The sequence below is a fragment of the Pyxicephalus adspersus genome, chromosome 11 (assembly GCF_032062135.1).
Source record: "Pyxicephalus adspersus chromosome 11, UCB_Pads_2.0, whole genome shotgun sequence".
Classification (NCBI taxonomy): Eukaryota; Metazoa; Chordata; class Amphibia; order Anura; family Pyxicephalidae; genus Pyxicephalus; species Pyxicephalus adspersus.
This window is the reverse complement of record NC_092868.1, coordinates 23481041-23504747: the sequence shown is the minus strand read 5'-3', so window position 1 is coordinate 23504747 and position 23707 is coordinate 23481041. Positions and strand designations below refer to the sequence as shown.

At 37.9% G+C, this 23707-nt stretch overlaps 1 protein-coding gene across 3 annotated transcripts in view; it reads right to left on the bottom strand.

The window, feature by feature from the left end:
• Window positions 1-243: 243 nt before the first annotated feature.
• The window catches only part of LOC140341351 (sodium-dependent neutral amino acid transporter B(0)AT2-like), a 51485-nt gene continuing 28021 nt past the window's right edge, over window positions 244-23707 (bottom strand). For all 3 annotated transcript variants that reach the window (XM_072427027.1, XM_072427029.1, XM_072427028.1), the window contains exons 5-12: window positions 19813-19973; window positions 18400-18510; window positions 17609-17850; window positions 13440-13614; window positions 13142-13343; window positions 8071-8230; window positions 3327-3489; window positions 244-1463 (exon numbers count right to left, since the gene is read on the bottom strand). In XM_072427027.1, coding sequence (XP_072283128.1) covers window positions 1140-1463; window positions 3327-3489; window positions 8071-8230; window positions 13142-13343; window positions 13440-13614; window positions 17609-17850; window positions 18400-18510; window positions 19813-19973 — 1538 coding nt within the window. In that variant the 3' untranslated portion in view covers window positions 244-1139. The remainder of the gene's footprint in view (window positions 1464-3326; window positions 3490-8070; window positions 8231-13141; window positions 13344-13439; window positions 13615-17608; window positions 17851-18399; window positions 18511-19812; window positions 19974-23707) is intronic.

Below are 23707 nucleotides of genomic sequence, written 5' to 3'. Positions count from 1 at the left end.
GAGGGAGCTTGAGGAACATGTAAGACCATCTGTAAGCAAATTAAAGCTGAACTGAGCCCTGCAAAACAATGACCCAAAGCATACCAGTAAATCCACCAAGGACTGTGTTTGTGTTTGTGTGTGTGTGTGTATATTTTATATTTATTTATATACACACGCACACACTCAAACATACACTATAGTCATAAGTAAAATTATATTAATGATAATACCACTGATAATGATAATTGATAAATACCATGATAAAAGCATTCACAACATTTATACCTGCCTAAGTTAAAGCCACAAAACACAATAATTTTTATAAACACATTTCTATAAAATATACATTATCTTGCCCAAAAAATCTAAACTTACTTACAAGCCATAAATTATTATATTTACAAGTCCATCTAAACAGAACGGATTATGGAGTACCCCATTTTTCTGTTCTGAAGGAGATTTTTTTTTTTGATCTGTCACCGTGTTGTTCAGTATTACTGTCTTTCAAGCATTGTTAAAGATCTTTGCAACATAGTCCGCGGATATTATTCCCAAGAAAATACATATACACATACATTTTACACATGGTGCAGTGAAAGGATGTTGTAACAGCAGGTCCCTTCCATATTAGAGCAGTAACGAGAATCCAGCAGTAGAAAAGTCCAATCACTTAAGATGGCAGTAACATCTAAAATTCCACAGTTGATATCTGTGTGGATAATACAGTAAGTGATCCGATCTGTGATCGATCCAAAGTGCTTTGTATTTTGTGTAGGCACCCTCAAAGTCTAATTTTTCCACAGCCAACCCAATGTTCACTTTGGGTTTTTAAAAGTATAATGAAACACATGTGCCTGGGAATAGGTACCATTCTACCAATTATACTTTAAATTCGAAGTCAGTCAGAGGTAGGGGCTGAAAATACTTGTGGAAGCAACTGAGACAAAAACCATGAATTTGGCACAGTAATCTTTTCACAAAGACAGGAACTGATCAAGTGAGGAACAATTTGATCAAAAGGACAAGAGCAGGCTAAGCCAACTTTGCCTCTCAACAACATCTGAATGTTTGGAGACCATAAAAGGTACCTTTTTAACCTCCTAATTTATTTAAATGTTCAGAATAATCTAATATTTCACTCATAACTGGGGTTGTAGTTAAGGCTTTACATCGTCGGTGTCCTCTTCAGCATCTACTTCAGGAGCAAGCAGTTTTCCACTTTCTGCAAGGTCTTCTAACTCTACATGTAGGTAACCATTTCCACACCGTGCTATATTGTCTTCAATAGGTTCTGTTACTTCGTCTACTGTACAACCCTGGCTGTATTCACATTGACCAAATGTGTTTTTTCTCCGTTTTTGTAACCAGTCTTGTAGCACTTCCTTCAAGAACACTAGGGGTATGGGTAACGAAGCCAAGATGATTAGGCAAATCAGAAGGGTAAAAGCCCAAGGTGGGTATTCCAACTTGATCTCTTCAGCCTAAATAATAAACAAATGAAAAAAAAAGAAACTTTAATGAGATAAAAAAAAAACAGTGTAAAGGATACAACTTAAAAACATCTTTCTAATTTAATAAATTGTAGTGTAATGTTTCACCAAACATATTACACTTAATCCACAAAGCTTTAAAGCAAGGGTTTTGGCATAGACTTTATCTATGTGACAATAATTTACAAATCCTAATAAATTTGGCTAAAAGGGGAAAAAAAGTCTTATCCTGGTGTGTAAGCTGTGAATTAAGCCTATTGTTGAACAAGCTAAGCACTCAGCTACTCAATGTGGTCAGTATCCTTTCTAGACTATAATAACAGCATACACAGGTCCCAAAGCTTCAAATTCAAATCCTGTTGACGCATGAATATACCGTATTTTTCGGACCATAAGACGCACTTTTTTTCCTCCTAAAGTGGGGGGAAAATCAGGGTGCGTCTTATGGTCCGAATGCAGAGGTACAGGGGCATATTTTTTTACTTACCTGTGTCCCCGCCGGTCCTCTGTCTGTTTTCCTCCTGTGTTCCAGCGTGCGGCACTTGTGCCCGCCCACGAAGGCGGCGCCGATTGATTTGATGAATGCTCAGCGTGGGGCACCGCCTTCGTGGGCGGGCACAAGTGCCCCACGCTGGAACACAGGGGAACACAGGAGGAAAACAGACAGAGGCTGACAGCAGCCAGTGTCTGTGTTCCTCCTCTGTGTTCCCCTGTGTCCCAGCGTGCGGCACTTGTGCCCGCCCATGAAGGCAGCGCCGATTGATTTGATGAATGCCGATCGGCGCCGCCTTCATGGGCGGGCACAAGTGCCGCACGCTGGATCTCAGGGGAAATCAAATGAATTTTTTTTTCTTGTTTTCCCGTGCGGAAAACCTGGTGCGTCCTATAGTCCGGAGCGTCTAATGGTCCGAAAAATACGGTACTTCAAAATACCATACCAATGCCATTGTGTTTCATGTGCACACAACAAGCTTTGTTTTCCAAATAAACATTCAGAAGCGGACACAGTCAACTTATCCTTATAATTATTAATAAACAGTATTTATATAGCAGCAACATATTAGGCAACGCTGTACATTAAATAGGGGTAGCAAATGACAGATACAAAAAATGACACAGGAGGAGATAACAATACCCTACCCATTAAAGTTTGCAATCTCTGTGGTGGGTGTGGTCTGCTCTAAGGTGTGTTGTTTGCTGTGAGTAGGTGTGTCTGTGCGCTTCTAGAGCCTAGCCTATGCAAATTTCCAGGCTGAAAATCATGACTATTCCTGGGCAAGGCCCAGGACATGAGCCCCTGGATTCTGAGGTGGGTGACTCCAGGGTTATTTCAGATCTGTCTCAGATGCCAAGAGAGATCATAAAAGAAATAAGGTTATGAGAGACGAAGTCATCAGCAGGTCATTAGGTGAGACAAGAGCTGTGGAGGGATTTCAAGGCATAGCACAAGAGCTTAAGTTCTTGTAGTTCAGCAAGGATACGGATCATGTTGACTGAAAAGTTACATAGAAATTCACCTGCTGACTGGACAGAAAACTACATACTACTCATATGTACAATTTTAAACCTTCCGGGCAAAAAGTATATAAATGTAATTGTTTTTTTGCCTTGCTCAAAATTAGGAAGGAGACCATTAAAGAAGGCCACTATAAATTTCCCTTTTAAAAACACATACAGGGCACTGTACAATCCTAAATGCATTACACCAATTTAGGAAGGTAATTTATCATGTTTTTAACCATAGTTGGCTTAACTTTCATTCAAGATTACCAGATATTTCAATTAAATTCCATTAGAATGGAATCCTGTAAAAAAACAAGGATTATTGGACAATAAGTTGTCTTACAGTCATACCTGTTCCATGTTCCATGACTGGTACACTGGATGGTTGATGCACATTCTAATCAAACTTGCAAGCAGTAGTCCAATCATAGCCAAGATACTAATATATTTCCACATGTATTTGTACACAATACAAGGACGAAAACCCAACATGTCTTGAATATCATTCATAAATCTGCAAAAAATATGTATAAAATTATCTAGAAATCCCATTTGTTGTTTAAAAAATTGAGCCAAAAATATATAAAATCACCCCTCTAGCTTTTTTATGGTCCTCCCAAGAGTTAATAACTTCTTTGTTAGAAGAGTTCACAGAATTTTGGATGTCAAATTTAGCAGCATCACTATAAAATTCAGTTTAACAAATTATACCAAAAGAAAAAAATATAAAAAACTTATACAACAGAGGCGGGCAAACTCCGGCCTATAGGCTGGATATGGCCTAGCCTGTATTCCAGTCTGGCCTAACGCCTCTCTTGTTATTTATTGTAGGATCCGGCCTAATTGAATTGTCGTGTTATCGCAAGTTCCCGCGATATTATCGAGTTCCTGCACAGTAACCCCAATTACTATGCCTAAAGAGCAGAAGCCATGCGCAGCTACCAGTCTGAGCCAGCGGATCAGCTGATTGGGAGTCACATGACCTAGTCCAGGAAGTGAGCTGAGAAGGTGATGCCTTAGCAGAGTTGGTGCTGGCAGCAGGGGAGTGAAAGGTGGGTGGTAATGAAGTGGGCACAGATCCCCTGGGCTTGCGGGGATCTGTGACAAATGCTCTTTTACAACTAAAAAGCAGTTCTTAACCTTTATTTGACTTTGCTTAGACTTAAACAATGTAACCAATGTGTAATAGAAAGTCTGCCCTCTCCAAGTGATCAAACAACAAGGATAGTTACCTCAACGTAGGTATTTCTGTCTCAAATGTTTGTAAGTACAGACAATAACTACACATCAAGATTTAAATATGTTATGTATGAATCAGCTTCTCAGTCCATTAGTTTGTGACCTGGATAATGCCTAAAGAAAGATGGATGTATTCTTCTGGACAGATAAGCAGATGAAGGTATTGTCAGGACCTGTGATCTCTAAAAGAATAAATGGTTATGGATGTTTGGGATACAACTTACCCTGCCCTCCATTTATGCAGTTGCTGGCACTCTCCTGGCTCCTCTGATGTCAACTAATTTTGTGCAAATTTATGAACTCAAGCCCTGCCCAGAATCTGAACTGACAGGTAGAAGAGGAGAATGCTGGTGGCTACACAAGCATTGAAGGTGGTAGGTTTTTCTTACATATAGTTTATGTGTTCACCTAAGATTTATCCAACTGTAAAAAAGCAAAATGTAAACACTTTTTACATTGACTTAAAGTAGAAAAATGTGTGAATCCACTTTTACTCTTGATTCACAAAATTTTCTAATAAAGCCAGAATGACCAATATGTACATTTTGGGTAAGAGTTGGATGAATCTTGGTAAACACATGAATAAACAGACCCTTTAGTTAGTAAGTACAGAGTACAGTACATTACATCCTAGTTCAAACAATGCCTACACATACCAAGGGTATACTTAAATAAAGGTTATGTAAACTTAAGGCAATGTAACATAGGGTATTCATTTTCAAAAACTAAAAAATGTAAATTCAAATTTGTTGTGTGAAAAAGAAGTGCACTTTATGATTACCACTGATACAAATCCATTAACCTTCCTGGCAGTATGAATATTAGGTATTTTTAAATGTAAAAGTGGTACATTTAAAAATACTTAGTATTTTGAATTTCTAATTCTGCCTCCTGCCTCCCTGCCGCATGGTCCCGTCCCCCAGCCACACGTTTGCGAGCAGATGCCGGGCATTTGCTTCCCCTGGTCTCACGTCCCCAACATTCACATGCAGGGGACGCAGATGCCCGCCATCTTTAGGGGAAGAAGATGCCAGGCATCACTGAAGGACTCCGCTGGAGGACACTGTGGGCACCGCTTACCAGGTAAGCTTTCTAAACACCCTGGCAATTCCACCCCAAGTGGGTCAGGGTTACTGCTTTTTGTATGGATAATTCACCCCGAGCCACACTCAGGATTACCGCTAAGGAGGTCAAATTAGGATTACCCAATCAGGTATTCTAAATTAGCTGGCAAGAATACCTCCTTGGGAAGTCTTGTGTTCTCTTTGCTTTAAATGTCTGATGTTATCATGCCAAGATCAAAAGAGCTTTCTAAGGGTCTCAGAAAACTTGAAGTTAAACTTACTGATAACTTTATTTCTAGTAGTCTTCTTGTAGCCTACCACCTGGACAGGAAACATGTCACCAAATTAGAAGTTCAGGAAACTGATAAAAGTCCCTGTGAAAAATGCACTAGCCAACAGATTTGCATATAGCAAGACAGATCTGCATGGCAATATATGGTTAAGAAAATTATCCTTAGTAAGAAGCCCAGGATCATAATTTAATCATCAAATACTGAAAGGAAAGGCTCTTTGACAGAAAGTATCTGAATAACCCTGCAGGCTTTAGAGACAACACACTACAGCCTGGAATTTGGGGGTGAAATTAGTATGTCATGTAAGTGGACATGTTCCTTTGTGCTTATTCCTGTGCTTATGCATCCTGCAGATATACCGACGTAATATTGTAGTGGCTCAGCCACGTGGGCTTGGGAGTCCGGCAGAGAGAAGGTACGCTGCACTCTGCTGCCTTTTTGTGTTGTGTGAGAAAGCATGTTGTGCTTTGCGGACTTTCCATGTTTGTCCACCTTTGTAGATACCACACCATATCAAACAAAGGGCCAACAAAATATCTTGAGACCACCACTAAGTAAGAGGGCTGGGAATGATTATGACAACCTGGAGCTGTAATATAGCTAGAACCTCTCCACCCACCGAGTAGAATATCCATGGGGCTGACAAGGGGACCGATGATACCATAAAGACATGTTACTAAAGCCTCTACTCTATCCTAATGGCAGGACAGGAAACATGATCCACTGATCCACTGGATCTCCCAAGAGAAGACACAGTGCCAAGATAACAGTAAACATTAGAAAACGAAAATTTTAGCTAGAATTACCAGCTAATTCCTCCCACATGGGGTTAACTCATCTTGGCTTGGTTAGGAAGGTTAAAGAGGATGCCTCCTTTCTCTCAACACTTAACATACTGGCCTGACCAGTACTTAGGCCATAAAAAAAAGTTTTCTTTTAGTAGGTTTCTCCTTTTTATTTGCAAACACCTTTTTCTTGCTTGCAATTGACTCATACGTGACCTCCAGCTGGGGCTGGAGTTTCAAGATCAAAGCTGACATTTTGGAAAGGAGATAATTGAAAGAGGGGCACTTTTTCTAAACCTACATCAAAGGAAAAACAATGCTTTAGGTGGCAAGAAACAAAAATGGCATAGCTTTCCTTAAACACACAAACAAAACTTTGAAGAAAAAAATTAAAAAATAAAGACTCTGGCCTTTCTTTATTGAAGGCCCTTATTCCCCCATACCTGAACCTTTTCCTCCTAAATGTCTCGTAGATGGCCCTCAGCAGGTTGTTAACATCGACTAGATATGGTTTTCAATATCCACTAATCAGCAAACTCTAGAGGAATCCTTCTTAGGCCCAATCTTCATCACTAAAAGTATTTGGCAGTGAAGGAGGGTGATCCGCAAGAATTCCCTTGCAACTAATGGCACAGGACATAAGGACTGCAGCACAGGAAGAAGGTGAGCAAGTGGCATCCAAGAGAGTTTTAAAGGCCTGATATGCCTCTATAACAAAAAGAGAAGATTGCTACAGACATGGGCAGCTTCTTTTTAAAGTAGGTTGTAATGCAGGAGTGGCAAAGAGGCTTGGGCCAAGTGCTTCCTATTTGTGGTCCACAAACAGAAAATATTTGTGGAACTAGCCCCTCAATGCTCTTTAGTGGCATTGGTCTAAAAAGGAAACAGCAAGAGGTCAGGATTAGAAGAAGCCATGAATTTCACTGTAGTCTCACCACCATATGTCTGACAAAAATGGGCCCCAGACTGAAGGAACAGCACACCCTACCAAGATCACAGCCTCAAGCATACCTGTAATGTGCTGGTTCAAGTAAGGTCTGTGCCAGAGTAGATGCCTATGCAGAAATATCTAGCATAAGCCACCTGCTTTCAACATTTGAATACCATTAAATTGTTGTGGTGTGGATTAATTGAAAAGAAAATGAACTTGCTGTAATTTTGCATGAAGAAGTTGTTATAATATCACTAAATCAATGTCAGGGATAGGTAAACAGGTTAAGAAAAAAAAAACATACGGGAAGTAATTTCCCATAGAAAAAACACACACACACACACACTACCAGTTTCATAGGCTAGAGGTGTATTTACCATTTTTCTACAGTACATTATTTCTTGTACCAATATTTTTGTAGAATACATTATTGAAAATACAGCATTTCCCTGCAGTTTTTTTTTATTCAAATACATCACTATTATCTGTAGGATGCACTTACTTTTACACACACACACACACACACACACACACACACACACACACACACACACAGAACTATTTATAAAACAAACAATCACAAATTTCCTCATAGGAATCATCAAGGTCCATGTGTTTCAAAAGCAGTAACGGATTCCCACCAGGGAATGTAGGATTCCCCATTTTATAAATAGACCCCATTGTGTATATTAAAGCATACATGCATATATGTGCCCACACAGAAATACATATTTGATTAATTAAAAAAACTTTAATTTCCAAATTCATACATGTATGTTTTACCTGTCTGCTCCATATACCCAGGCTACTGCCAGATTTTCAAATATAACCACGATAATGAGAGGTAAAGTGGCTGAATAATCATCAAACATGGTGACAAAATAGGATCCAGACCTCTGAACAAAGATCAAGCCTATTAACAGGCCGACTATACAGCATACAACTAAAATGGTCAAAAAACAAAAAGGCAAACAAAGAGTTATGTATTTGATATGAAATTTACATTTTCTACTTTTTAAATATGAATCAGCCATATAATTCACAATAAAATGTTCTGTCAAAAAGGATGGAGTTGTGCAGATAATAAATGCATAGCTTGGTATTAGGGAAAATATATTTTTTTATTTAGAATATTTTTTGTCTGACCTGGAGAGATTGGTTTAGTAGAATAATATAACACACTCATATTTATTGTTCTTATCCCTGTATATTTAACCACCTGAGCGTTACACTGATTTCTAGATTTCTGTTCCAAAAGCGTCACAGGTTTTCATGAAATTTTTTTTTTTAAATTGTAGACCTGTAACTTACAGAAATATGTCCGAATAGGGTTCTAGTAGATATCATGAATATAAAAAATGTTTGAAACACACAATCATGTAAAAAAAAAAAAAAAAACTTTTAATAAAATTAAAGGAAAAACACAAAAATCAGCTTAAACAAGAACACATAAATAAATGAAAAATACTGAAAATGCGATAATTCGGTATAATGTATAGTAATATATTTTTCTAAAACACCTCCCTAGTGTCCGTCACATACCTATAGACAAAACCACATAAATATATTTTCTATTATTTTGTATTGGATTGGATACAGGACTTTGTATTAAATCCAATACAAAAAATTTGAATTTTCCGCTACGACCCTCATCGACGGGCGCACGCACGCGCATCATCAGGAATCGCCGAAGGACGCGTACGCAAATGCCGGGTATTCTAATTCTTTCCAAACTTCCATGCAAAAAGTGTTACATTTTTTGCATGGAAATTTATTTTGGATTGTAGGCTCTAATTCACCGAATTACCGCATAACTCACCAAAATATGTCCAAAATTTTATAAATTTAATAATTAATTTTTTTTTTATAAAACATAAAAAAAAATCTTTAAAAAAAAACTAAAAAAAGTTAAAAAAATAAAAAAAGTGTAAAATGTAATGTACAGTAGCTTATATAATATATATATAATACAATTATATATATATTATATAAGGATTTCTTTGTATTGAACTCAATACAGCTTTTTTGTATTGAGTTCAATACAAAGGAACTCAATGCAAAATTTTGAATTTGCCGCCCCGCCTCCCTCCCGCGCCGACGCACGCAGCGACGTCACCGGGAAACCCCGGTGATCGTCTCTGCACTCGCCGGCTGAACACAGAAGACACAAGACGTGTCAGGAGGAGCGGAGGGAGAAGGTGAGTATTTTTTTTTTTTTTGTCCAGCGATCGACGCTGGACAGTGACAGGCACAGGGATAGGGACAGGGACAGGGAGAAGAGGGAGAGGAAGCCGGCTGGCTTAGAAAAGAAAGCCAGCTGGCTTTCTCCTCTAAGCCGGCCGGCTTTTTCTTTTAAGGAGAGGGACACCCGACGCTGGAACATGGACCCGACGCTGGAACACGGAACCGACGCTGGATTAGCACAGCGGGACCAGGTAAGTGGGGATTTTAGTGTAGGCGAAAAAATACGGGGTTAACCAAAAGAGCAAAAATATTTAGTGCGAGAAATTACGGGCTTAGCGGTTAGGGGGTTAATAATCTTGTACTTTGTACCTGGATTTCTAAATAAAAATATTGTCAAAGAAAAATACTCATATGTGTGCGCAATATGTTGGCGCTATATAAATCCTGTTTATTAAAAGTAATAATAATAATATGTGCTAGACTTAGACAATTAGGCTTAGTCTACATGGACTGTTTCCCCAGCGTTTAACCTGAGGCTTTTAAATCCAATGTTTGAAATCCCCATGCAATCCAATGGGCTAATCTACACCAGGCACGTTTATGAGCCTTATCTGAAACGCTGCTTGCAACGTTTAAAAAACTAAAACGCAGGGTAAATGTTAGAAAACGCCCATAACTGGAGGAAAACACTTGAAAACGCTCCCACTGAGTTCAATAGAAGCTTTTACAAGCATTTTTAAGGTTTTTATGAAAGCTTCCATTGAAAACAATAGGGGGGCTTTATAAGTGTTTTTAGCAGGACTTTGGGATCTGGAAGCCCCCTTTAATAAGAAGCCTATCAGATTTCCACCATCCCACCCTGGGGAATGAGTACAGGGGTACATAAAAACCCTTACTCATTCCCTGAAAGGGTTAAAATATGTGTAAAAATAGGACAAGGCTTTAACAGTAGTATTTAAAGTATTTTATTAAATGTGTGTGTTTGTGTAACTAAACTTTTTTCATTTTTTACAGGTTATCCCAATGACAGGATGATTCCCACGGCTGCAATCATGACATGAGCACAGCCCTGGGAATCCACCTGACAGTTAGGGATCCCCAGGCACTAAGGGTTTAATGAGGACAAGGCTCTCCTATTCACCTCTAGTGCTTTATGATTGGCTGAGGTTTCCCGTTTCTCAGCCATTCAGCATTAGACTTAAATGGAGACTTGTCCCCATTCATCTCTAGTGCTCTGTGATTGGTCATCAGGATTTCCCTTTCCTCAGCCAATCAGGGAGCAGAGCAATCAGCAGAGCTCTGCTATGCTGACAGCTCCGCTCCCCCAAAAGGAGCTGTGACATGTGTTCTGTATCTGTAACACATACTACAGCTCCACTAGGGCTGCGGGACCAATCAGGAGAGTGGAGCTGTCAGCATAGCAGAGCTCCACTGATTGCTCTGCTCCCTGATTGGTGGAGGAAAGGGAAATCCTGATGACGCTTGAGCTGTCTTCTCAGCCAATCACAAAGCACTGGAGATGAATGGGGACAAGTCTCTCCATTCATGTCTAGTGCTAAATGGCTGAGAAATGGAAAACCTCAGTCAATCACAAAGCACTTGAGGTGAATGGAGAGCCTTGTCCTCATTCCCCTAGTGCTCGGGGATCCCTTACTGTCAGGAGAAGTCCCATGGCTGTGCTCATGTAATGATTGCAGCTGTGGGAATCATCCTGTCATTGGCATAACCTGCAAAAAAAAAAAAAAAGTTTAGTTTTACACAAACACACACACACACTTAAAAAAATTTTTTAACATTAAAGCCTCGTCCAATTTTTAAGGGGTTTTATGTGCCCCTGTACTAATTCCCTGAAAGCGTTAAAGTAAACTTTTATGTAAAATCGCACCAAACAGCTGTAAATTGCGTCATCGGTGTTTATAAAAGATTTTTAGGGTTTTAAAGTCAAGCTTTAAACCGCTTGTAAAAGTGCATAAAAACGCATATAAACGTGGTAGGAACTTTTATATGCGTTTTTAAAACCGTCCATGTAGACCCAGCCTTAGACATGTGTGGTAACAAAGACAACTTGGTGTGAAAGCTTTTATAGAATCTTGTCTTTCATAACAAGCAATGATATAATTGCTATGCAAAGCCCTTGTTGTGATTAAATATCAGAAAAAAGAAAGATGGCATTCTATGAAAAATGGTGCTGTTGCCACTGCTTTTTGTAATTATTGATTGACAGTTATAGTGAATGCAGACCCTACTTGGTCAGTTTCAGGAACTGTTCCATCAGAATTTTTATAAAAAGGAAACAATGCAAACTAAAACCATGCAAAGTAAAAAACAAAGTAAAAACAATGCAAAGTAAACCTTGCAAACTATTTGCACTGCACATACTTCAAATTAGGACTTTTGCAGTGAACCTGTTTGCAGGCTAAGCACAGTAAAATATTTACGCACTCTGAAGAAGCCAAAAAACACTTTAAAACAAGCTTTTCTTCACATGCACCTATTGGCATTGTGGGGACTTCGGCTTACTGTCAGCCCTGTAAATAAAAAAAGCAGCAGGTGTTTCTAAGCTGCTAAAACAGACTACAGATTAACTTTCTCTCCTTTGACTAAAATATATATATATATATATATATATATATATATATATATATATATATATATAATATAATAAAATAGTTAATAAATAGTTTATTTTCCACAGGTCCAAACACAGGGGTACTTTAAAAATCAAACCTAAAAATATTTTCTTGATAAAAAAGGGTTGTTCCTCACTTGGAAAAATGAAGTAGTTATTGACTGCTATTGCAGATGCTGAACTAAAATACCAATCTGGTGTTTCTGCCCTAGCAGTTATGAGGCCTAGGTTATGAGGCTCAGAGGTTTAACACTCTGGTCTCTGCAGAGCTAGGGCCCAGGTTCGAATCTCGTCCAATATACTATTATGGAGTTTGCAGGTTCTCCCCATGTTTGCGTGGGTTTCCCCCGGGTACTCCGGTTTCCTCCCACATTCCAACAACATGCAGTTAGGTTAAATGGCTTCCCCCTGGAATTGAACTTGAAGTAGGGAAATTTGATTGTTAGTCACCAGGGGCAGCTGGTGACATGGACTTTGTAAAGTGCTGCGTAATATGTCAGCGCTATATAAACAATGTGTAATAATAATAATAATAAATAATAATAATATTAATAATAGCAGTTGCCCATTTTGCGGTTACACATTGTGACAACCATAAGCAAATAGAGGCTACCATATACCAATAGTAACAATTCATAGTACAAATTCTTTGAGCACTCACATGGCAATGCTGGCTGCATATGCGACAGCTTGCGTCAGTGAGCATTACTAGTACATGCTTCATGTAGTGTCTCCCCAAGAGGCAGTGGTTTCTGGTGTGAGGAAGCAGTAAACGCACCGCAACCTCACTGACAGTGTGAATTCAGCCTTAGGCTAGGCTCCAAAAGCAAAACCCCCCCACTGTCCACTGAGAACCTTTGCTAGCCACCAAGCTTGTCTCATTGTAAAGGGAGATACAAGTCAGGAACTAAAGGGTGCATATACATTTTTTTTTTACTATTTTTTGTAGTGCAAGACTTAGGCTTATAAATGTTCAAAATGGCAGCTAGATTTACTTTTAAAAATGTTCTAACAAGAAAAAAAGTGGATAAATGTCCTTACCTGTGAATAAAGTTTTGTTCTTGCGTAGCCATGAGAAATTGTCCAACAGTGGGGTGATGATTCCCTGCATGTTCCCAAACATGGTACTCAGACCCAGGTTTAGCAGCATCAGGAAAAACAACAAAGACCAAAATGGGGAAGCAGGCAAATGGGTCATGGCTTCAGTAAACACTATAAATGCCAAACCTGTGCCTTCCACACCCTGCCAACACAAAAAAAGGGAAGTCAGGAGGTTTAGACTCCTGTGTGTGACTTTACATACATGGTGATATCTTACAGTTAGGTTGAATTTTCATACCTTGTTCATCTCATCTTCTACCCTGCAATTTTGAATGCCATAGCCTGTCAGATTGATGGTTTGATTGGTATTTGTGTACCATTGGCTGTATTGTTCACTTGTCAGATTTTCCCCTGGTATGAAGCTGTCAGTCAAAATGCCATTATCAATCAATCCCATGATGCCTGGCCAATTCCTGGTAAAGAATCACACATACATTAATAAAACACCACTGGTATCCTGTTTTGAGTCTTTACTTTGTTTCCTACATGTAACACTTCAACCGATACCCAAGACAAAGGACAACAAGAAGAACTGCCCTAGGATAAGTCAAATTAAACGTACTTTCACTAACATTCCTAAACGTGATTTTACACATTTAAAGCACAGATTGAATTTTTACTGCATAAGGTTTTATGTGGGTCCAGGTTCACGATATTCAAAGAGGAATGAGCAAATCCTTAGACTCCCCTACATGGTTGTGATGGAGAAATAAAGATATAATAGAGAAATTAGCTTTCAGAAAAGCTGTAAACTGCTCTGTGTATCTGGAACTTTACAGTTTCCCTTTGCCAGAGAGATATCACATATCACGATTGAAGAATGAAATGCATCACATATCATATATAAGTAAGAATATGGTTTCAAAAGAGGATATTATTAAGAATACACTTACAGTGCAGGCACCAACATATTAATTCATATAAGTCTTTATTGAAATAAAGTTTGTTGTTTTAGACACACAACAGATGTCAGATATCAAATTAACCTCCCAACCGTTAAGCCCGTACTTTTCCCATCAAAAAAAGTTACTATTATCGATAAGCCCGTACTTTTCTCACTGTATGTAAATACAGTGAGAAAATTTCAGGTTTAGCAATCACTTACCTGGTCCCGCTGCGATTGTCCATCGTCGTGTTACAGCGTCGTCCTCCAGCGTCGGGTGTCCTCTCCTTAGAAGAAAAAGCCGGCCGGCTTCCACTCCCCCCGTTCTGTCCAGCGTCGATCGCTGGACAGAAAAAAAAAAAATACTCACCTTCTCCCTCCGCTCCTCCGGACACGTCTGTCCTCTTCTGTGTTCAGCCGGCGAGTGCAGTGACGATCACCGAGGTTTCCCGGTGACGACGCTGCATGCGTCGGCGCGGGAGGGAGGCGGGGCGGGAAATTCAAAATTTTGTATTGAGTTCCTTTGTATTGAACTCAATACAAAAAAGCTGTATTGAGTCCAATACAAAGAAATCCTTATATAATATATACTGTGTTTCCCCGAAAATAAGACCTACCCCGAAAGTAAGCCCTAGCATGCTAATCATGCAAGGGTGAAATATAAGCCCTCCCCCGAAAGTAAGCCCTATTGGCTTCTTTGGAGGGTGTGGTCACGTGGTACACAGAGGGATACCAAGAGGAAGGAGGGAGCAGAGAGAGAGAGAGCAGGAGATTTCAAAAGCACTGGAGCAAGGGGTGAAGAAATCGCAGGGTTAATTAACCTACAGTACTCTGGTGTGACACTAGCAGAGGTTGGTGTATTCTCTTTTCAAAAGGTCCTTGCTGGTATTTTATTCATTAGCAGCAATGAATATTTATTAATTGATTTTTTTTTTTGCTTTTACTCAGATTTAACATGTAACTCTATGAGTCACATGTTCATTGTCAGCACATTTTCTTGTTATGTTGCACTTGTTTGCTTATGAAGCTGTGTTTTATTTCATTACTCATTTATGTAAATTCTTATTCTTGACTTCTTGTATATAACAGAAGAAATTTGTGATTTTGACAGGTCAGAGGTAACACAGAAGTATCTTTCTGTAGTAATATTGGTTACAGGTTTTGGTAAATACAGATTTTTGTACATGAATAAATATAGATTTTTTTGTGAGAAAAATAAGACATCCCCTGAAAATAAGCCCTAATGAGATTTTCAGAGGTAAAATAAATATAAGACACTGTCTTATTTTCGGGGAAACACAGTATATAATTGTATTATATATATATTATATAGGCTACTGTACAATTACATTATACACTTTTTTTTTTAACTTTTTTTTAAAGATTTTTTTTTTTAAAGTTTTTTTTATGTTTTATAAAAAAAAATGTATTATTAAATTTATAAAATTTTGGACATATTTCGGTAAATTATGCGGTAATTCGGTGAATTATAAGTAATTATTGAGTAATTCGGTGAATTAGAGCCTACAATCCAAAATAAATTTCCATGCAAAAAATGTAACACTTTTTGCATGGAAGTTTGGAAAGAATTAGAATACCCGGCGTTCGCGTACGCGTCCCTCGGCGATTCCTGATGATGTGCATGCATGCGCCCGTCGATGGGGGTCATAGCGGGAAATTCAAATATTTTGTATTGGATTCAATACAAAGTCCTGTATCCAATCCAATACAAAACAATACAAAATATATTTATGTGGCTTTGTCTATAGGGGACGGTTGGACACTAGGGAGGTGTTTTAGAAAAATATATTACTATACAGTATACCGAATATCGCATTTTCAGTATTTTTCATTTATTTATGTATTCTTGTTTAGGCTGATTTTTGTGTATTAAAATTTTATTAAAAGTATTTTTTTTTTTACATGATTGTGCGTTTCAAACATTTTTAATATTCATGATATCTACTAGAACCCTGGTCGGACATATTTCTGTAAAAAAAATTCATTAAAACCTGTAACGCTTTTGGTACAGAAATCTAGACATCAGTGTAACGCCCAGGTGGTTAAATGTACTTATGTTTTTTCTTTATTGAAAGGGATCATGATTGTTTTTAAAGTGTATATCAGAACATCCAGATTTGCACTGCTTCGTAAATTATTATAAGCCAAGTCTGCACTGTAAGTGTATTCTTAATAATATCCTCTTTTGAAACCAGATTTTTACTTATATATAATATTTGATACATTTCCTTCCTCAACCATGATATGTGATATAATTTAGTTATTAATTTATAACTATAAATTATTTAGCATAGATAGCATACAATATATTTTATGTGACAAATGTATACACTTTGAAAGTATTCTTTAAGTGCCACTTAAAAGCCTTCTGTCTTGTTCCTATCCTCTATCTAAAAGTTGTGTATTAAGTATCTGTCCAGGAATATTCGCATCATATTAAATTTATGCATTGGCAGACCAGATGTATGGAAGAAAAATTCTGCTTGTTTTACTTTAAACTACTAGATGTACTATTTTATTTGAAAATAACATGTACTATTAACGGTCACATATTTAAAATTAAACTAAAGTGAATAAATAAAAAAATGCAAGCAAGCAGGTCTGCTGTTTGAGGAGAAACAGGCAATTTCCCTTAAGCAAAACCATATTCAGTCTTATGAAAAACAAATGTGTACTCTGCTATATTTGTAAATATATACACTTTTTGCCTGTTTAAATCATTTTAATCAAATAATTTCTGGAAAAAAAGTTGAATCAAAAATGTATACATTTTGAAAGTATTCTTGAAGTGCAGCTGAAAAGCCTTCTGTCCTGTTCCTATCCCCTATCTAAAAGATTTATACATTTAGGCTGGGCACAAAACAGGTCTACCTGTTCTTTTTCATTGGTTTCTTTATTAGACTGTCCCGTGTAAGTACCTCCCTCTTTTTCTCAGTGTTACTTAATACACAAGTTATTAGCTGCGCTACAATGTGTACAGCACTTTAAGCCATTGTTTCTCAACCAGGGTTCCTGCAGAGGTTGCTAGAGGTTCCTTGAGCAATTTGTGACTGTCCTGCCAGTTTAACAGATTCCAATGATCCTTTTGGCTATCTGTAAGGGTGGCAGCATTCCAAATGGCCAGCAGGCATTCTTCCCACTGTCCACCAAATTATTGTACTGGGAGTTGTGGAATTAGTAATTATAGTAAGGGTTCCCTGAAGACCTGAAAGTTTTTTCAAGGGGTCCTTCATGTTAAAAAGGTCAAGTAACACTGCTTTAGGCACTTAACTATGCCCACATAGCATCTCCAATATGATGGAAAACCTTAGTGACCAATGAATTATAAATGCTCTTGTACTACAAGAGTGGGGACAGTTCTGTCATTGTTCCCATCTTACCATTAAACCTTGGTTTAGTAATGAAAATAAAAATGTGCTGAAGGTGCGAGATTGGAACAATTTAATGTGCACAATAATCAAGTTATATCTTCCATCCATGAAAATCATAAGAAATTAACCTACCCTGCAATACATTTCTTTGCAATAACATTGGCTCGGAATCCCAAGACAGCAAATACCACTAGTGTTGCCAAGATGGATGTCATGAAGTTAATAAATGACACTAGAATGGCATCAAAATGGCAGTTATTATTGTAATCATTATAGCTAGAGTATGCAATCACACTTCCAAATCCAAGGCCCAATGCAAAAAAGACCTGCGTAGCTGCCTGGCGCCAAACTTGAACATTGCCCCAAACTTCCAGCTAAAAAAAAAAACAAGAAGACTTGTTACTATAAACAATATTCTGGTGGTGATCTTAATTTAAAACTTTAAATTAAAGTGCATCACAATTTACAGTTTATGTCTGCTTTTAACAGAACCAGTCATACAAATTTTAGCATTAAAGTTCTAGCTTATCCATAAAGGACCCAAATTTTCCTACCTATTTTACTTCACTTACTTGATGTTTAGGGTCCAGAAATCAGCTGAAGGTTGATCGTTAATGGGCTTAATCTCACACTATTGTCAAATTACCATTCCCCATAGTTTAACAGAAATGTAAACATCTAAAGGCCTGGGTTATCTGATGCTCCTAGGCACTCACAGGAACTGAGAAAAAGTGCATAAATCTGGACAACCAAAAAGTCAGCAGCTCCCTAGTTTAGGTAAACTTTGTTCCAAGACCCAGGCAAAGAATATAAATCTAAAATAATTAAATGTGCTACAAGTAAAACAAGAGTGATTAAGAAACACTGTCTATAGCGACACAAACAACAAAAGGCCATTGCTCAGCAGAAGTGAAGTTCCATACCTTTGGTGTAAACATGATTCGAATCCCATCTACTGCACCATCCAGTAACAATCCACGGATAAGGAAGCACAAAAGAACAACGTAAGGAAAAACTGAGCTAAAATACATTACCTGGAAATGCCAAAGAAAAAAATGTAATTACTTAATGTAAACCTGAGTTACAGTATTTAGGTCTGACAGGAGAAATGGAGAATTCAAATGATAGTCCTGTTTGGCTAAATAGATAAACACTTCAAGAGTTAGCTCACATAAACTTTGGTTTATTTAAAAGAAGGAACTTCCCTATATCATTTTGAATTAGGAAGAGGCTTATGAAATTAATGAAATTAAAAAACAGTTAACTACTATCTTTTAGGTTGCAGTTGGAAGCAGTTCAGTCCACTCCCCCGTGCCTCCCACTACCTTCTCTATTACATGTGGCTGATTTTACAAACAGCACAGAAAGTTTCTACTGCATAATGTTTTATCAGGGTTCAGGTTCACAATACTCAAGGGAAAATATCCAAACCCCAGACTTCCCAACATAGGGTTTGATTTATTAAAGCTCTCCGAGGCTGGAGAGGATACCCTTTCAACAGTGAAACTGGGTGATCCAGCAAACCTGGAATACTTTTCTTAAAAGTAATTTGTTAGCAAACGTTTTCAATCCTGGACCAGATCCATTCCAGATCACCCAGCTTTACTGAGCAAAGTGTATTCTCTCCAGTCTTGGGGAGCTTTAATAAATCAGCCCCGTAGTTTTAACAGAAGAGTAAAAATATATTAAAAAAGTAACTAACAGAAATTACTGACGTTTTGCCAGGTTTCTGTCAGCTCAGCATTAGTTGCCAGGAAACCAAGCACATTCAGACTTTCCCTGCTATAAACTTGGTTTAATTCTGCTTTAACAGTCCAAAGTCAAAATCTTACTTGCCAGTAGTAGGCATTGTTAAAGATAAGGTTTTGGACCTAACAGGTTACTTTTGAAGCAGATGTATGATTTGAAATCCTATGATGCAAATACACAATAGATAAGGAAGTTTCTACTAAAGAGGAAAAATGACATTGCATATTGTCTAGGTTTGCTTAAATGTTACCCTTCAGCACAGACCACGGCTTTGATTTGATATGCAGTGGTTACTGAAAACGCCTATTTACAATGAATAGGCTGGCAACACACCAAAATAGCTGTATAGCATTTATTTTTATTTTTATTTTTTTTAGGAAGCGCACCAAAACACATCCTATTTCATTAATTATGGTGAGCAGTACCACTTGTGCATTGGATGACCGCTGGGTTAGTGTGTTAGAGTGCCTCAGTGTTAATTCAGCATACTCTGGCTCTGTAAAATACATATGGCTAGAAAATCAGCGGTAAATAGCTATTTGTAGGCTGTTAATTGAAAATATTGTGCAACATTCTTATCAACTTACTTTCCCGGAAGACTTGATCCCTTTGATCATACCACCACAAACCAATACCCAGGCTAGAACAAGGCACCCTGTCATTGGCCAGTTCATCTCTGATGCACCAATAGACTCTGTAATATCCAAGGCTTTTCTGTACCAGAAAAATGTAGTGGATGTACATTGCTCTATAAAAATAAAACAAAAAAAAACAACATGACAACACAATGTTTAAGTGTCAAAGTACAATTAAGAAAAAACAAGGTAAAGAGTACATCTCTACCCTTTAAAGCATACCTAAACTCAACACTTTCACTTTACATAAAAGGGTAGCCTCCCGGGAGGCTCTAGGTCATTTTTTCCATTAGGGGAAAGAGATGTCGATCTAACGCAAGTGCAGTGCAGTTGGCTCCCTTTTTTTTCCCCCTTCACAGCAGCTAGGTCACTCGATCTCACACCTGCGCAGTGTGAGATCAAGTGACGTGCCAAGAAGACTGAAGAAGACAGAAGAGAAAAGTGAAGCTAGCAGCACTTGGCGCTTCCCCAGTGCCAGGACGAGGAGTAATCTCGGGATGAGGTAGGACGGGATCGCAGAAAGGACCAGTGCTATTGTGGGACATGCGGGATTAAAGTAAAGTGAAAATGTTTGGTTTTCAGTTTAGTTCCGCTTTAAAGGGGCTGCAAGTATAGAAAAATACCTGATAATGTGCCCGTAATATATTATGTTTTCAGCTTTATTGTCAACATGAACAAAAAAACTGTTTTGAATTCCTAAGCATGTAGTGTGTCCCCTGCTTACTCAATTTCTCATGAATAGCAAAGAGCACAAAACCTTTCCTTTCCCCTTTTCATAAACATAAGCCCACCTTGTGCACGAGTAAACAGTATAATGCAATACTACCAGCTTACAAAATTTCTGTCAAAATTAACAGGTAATTTTTGTACAACAAAACAACCAAATATAACAAAACAATGGTACATTTAGCAGACCAAAATAGGACATATTAGAGAAAACCATAGTTAGGATTCACATATACTTTAAAATGGAACTAAAGTTCCACTTTTACAAATGCTTGAACAGGTAGGTCATTATTGGGACAGGCGATGTTTCTTACCTGCCTGATTGCTCCAGGTTTCTGGCCACAAAGTTCACAAAGCTGCACATGAGCAGCGTCAACTTTGGTTGTCAAGGAAACCCAGCAATCCCAGCTTCCCTTGCATGTGGTGGGGATGAATAAACTCCCACACGTTTGTGCAGGATTGATATTTTCCTGGCAGAAGATTGTCTTTCGGAGGAACAGGTGAAGCAAGACAGCCACGTCCTGTGAAGGAAGGCAAATATGCGAGCTGCGTGTGTTTAGTTCGGCTTTCAGACCTACTTAAGCTGTATCAGATGCACGGTTGGCATGCTGGAGCAGAAGGGAATTAAACATATATATTCACACACACACACACACACACACACACACACACACACACACACAATATTTTCCATACACATATGCACACAGAAACAATCATAAGAAATTGGCATGTTAATTCACAGCTTTGTTAAAGCATAACTAAAAAGAAAGAAAATTCTGACTAGGTATGTTCTTTATTACAGTAGCACAAGTGGTGTTCCTTACAATTAAGTAATCTTAACTTACCACTGACAATGATCAGGTGGGTCCGACATCACCTGTCCTTTTTTGCAATAATGACCTGCCTGATTCCCATCCCATTTAATTCCTGTAACTGTCTTGTTGGCCAAGCATAAGTTCAGACAGGCGGTGGGAACAGCAGTTCCCACTTGGCCAGCATTTTGCTTTCCACTCGATAGCCCTGACCACTAAGGTGGTTCTGAATGAACCAACATTTGACAACAGGAGGTATGGTTTATGGGATCGAGGAATCAGTAACTGCACTGCAACCCTCTTTCCGAACTTAGCTTCAGGGAACTATGAACCAGCACGATGGGAAGCCAAGTATCCCTATTGCATATGAAATATTACTGCTTGCTAGGAAAGGATAGGTAGCATGTGTAAATGTGTGTGTATGTGTTATTTTGCTTTTCCCTGTAACTGAAACGTAAGCATATATTTTGCTTAGAAATGCCAATAATAACATTTTTCCTTCCTTTCAGTTTCATTGGTTCTTATCAGAGCTGTGGTGTTGGAGAACTTCCTATTAAAGGATTATGACAAAAAAAGTGCTGCTGAATTGGCTAATCATTGCAAGTGTTTCAAATTGTCAGCATCTATTCATAACTGAAACAGTCTTAAACCAGAGCGAAACTACTGACTTTATTAATATTGTCATATTTTAATGTACTCAAAGGCCTCTTTTGTCTATAAAAGGCTAGGTAACTAGTAGAAAGTTAACTACAAAAACTAATTACTACAATGAAAACTTTTTAGGAAAATGAAAGTTTTTAGTGTATATTTCAGAATCACAGCGATTATGAAATGTAAAAATATTTTATAGCTCTGAGGTACAGGCATATATACTTGTATTGAAATACATTAATTAGTCACATTTAACTAGACTTGTTCTTGTATTTCAGACATCTTGCAGCTTTTCAAGCTGATGAAGCAGCTTTGAAAGCTGCAAAATGTCATCAACATGTCATGCTGAATGTGACTAACTACTACTAGGTTCACAATGATCCAGATAAATTACAACATTTAAGACACTTGTTATTAGTGTTCACAAGGGAAAAAGGTTCATCACTAGCTTCTAATGACTTGATAACGTCATTAGAAGCTAGTAGTATAATGAAAACAAAAGTGCTCGCAAGATGGGCGAGTGTACTTTGTATTGGGTGTTAGTTGTTTCCTTATGAGCATATTTTTAATATTAGTCACCATGTTGGCACTTGACATCATTTTAATAACAGTGCAATCTTCTTTAGTGTACTAGATCAAATCCCCCAAAATCCTAGAGGGGGCGATATTGACAACTACTGCAATTGGAAACTAGATGAATGTTTCACCTGAATGCAACACGCCCACCTGACTTAAATGACATGTTTACCTACAAACTATTTTTATAGCATATTACTTTTGACTAGCATTATCCTCTAATTGCTTCTCTTTATTAATACAATTATTTGTTTCCATTGGTCCTTTATGTTTATATATAAATGTTAAAAGATAAAAAAACATCTGTTATCTTTAAACCTTTTAACACCCTATGATAACTTTATGATAATATAACCCCATATTAGTTAGACCCATATCCATGAATTATTATTATGATTTTGATATTGTTATAGAATACTATATGTATTAGTATTATGAATATGATATTGTTGTAGAATACTATATACAAGAGATAGCGACTGATGTTAGAATAGGACCCTATGGAAACATTTATATGCTTTACACTTCTGTATCATTTGTTTGTAACTGATCATGGTTCATCCCAAATAATCGTATTTAATGGGCTTCCCAAGGAATTATTCACATTTTATACTCCTTTAGGTATACTTGTCTCAAGACACTTTCACATTTCCTTTATTTAACCCACCTTACGAAGGGACCAGGGCACTCGTGTATCTACAGACACACGGGTGTATAGATAAAAGTGAGGGGGCTCCCCCCCTTTTTTAGGCTCACCCCCATCTAACTTCTACTCTACCTTTCCCTCGTTTGAACCCAGAGAAGTTATTCATCTGCCTCCGGCTTCAGGACCTGCAAACTTATATGTGTTTTTACCCCCGCATGTTATTACTTACAATCATTACCCCATATACAACACATTACTTACATCCATATACTTTCTAAAGGACAACAAAAAAACTTATAACTCCTTTTATCCCCATTCAGATCTAATACTGTCACAGACAACCATACATTGTTATTTACTATTTTCTTTACCCCTTAAAGGGAACTAGGGGTATTTCAATGTGGATAATTTCTCGGCACCGTCCACCTCTGTT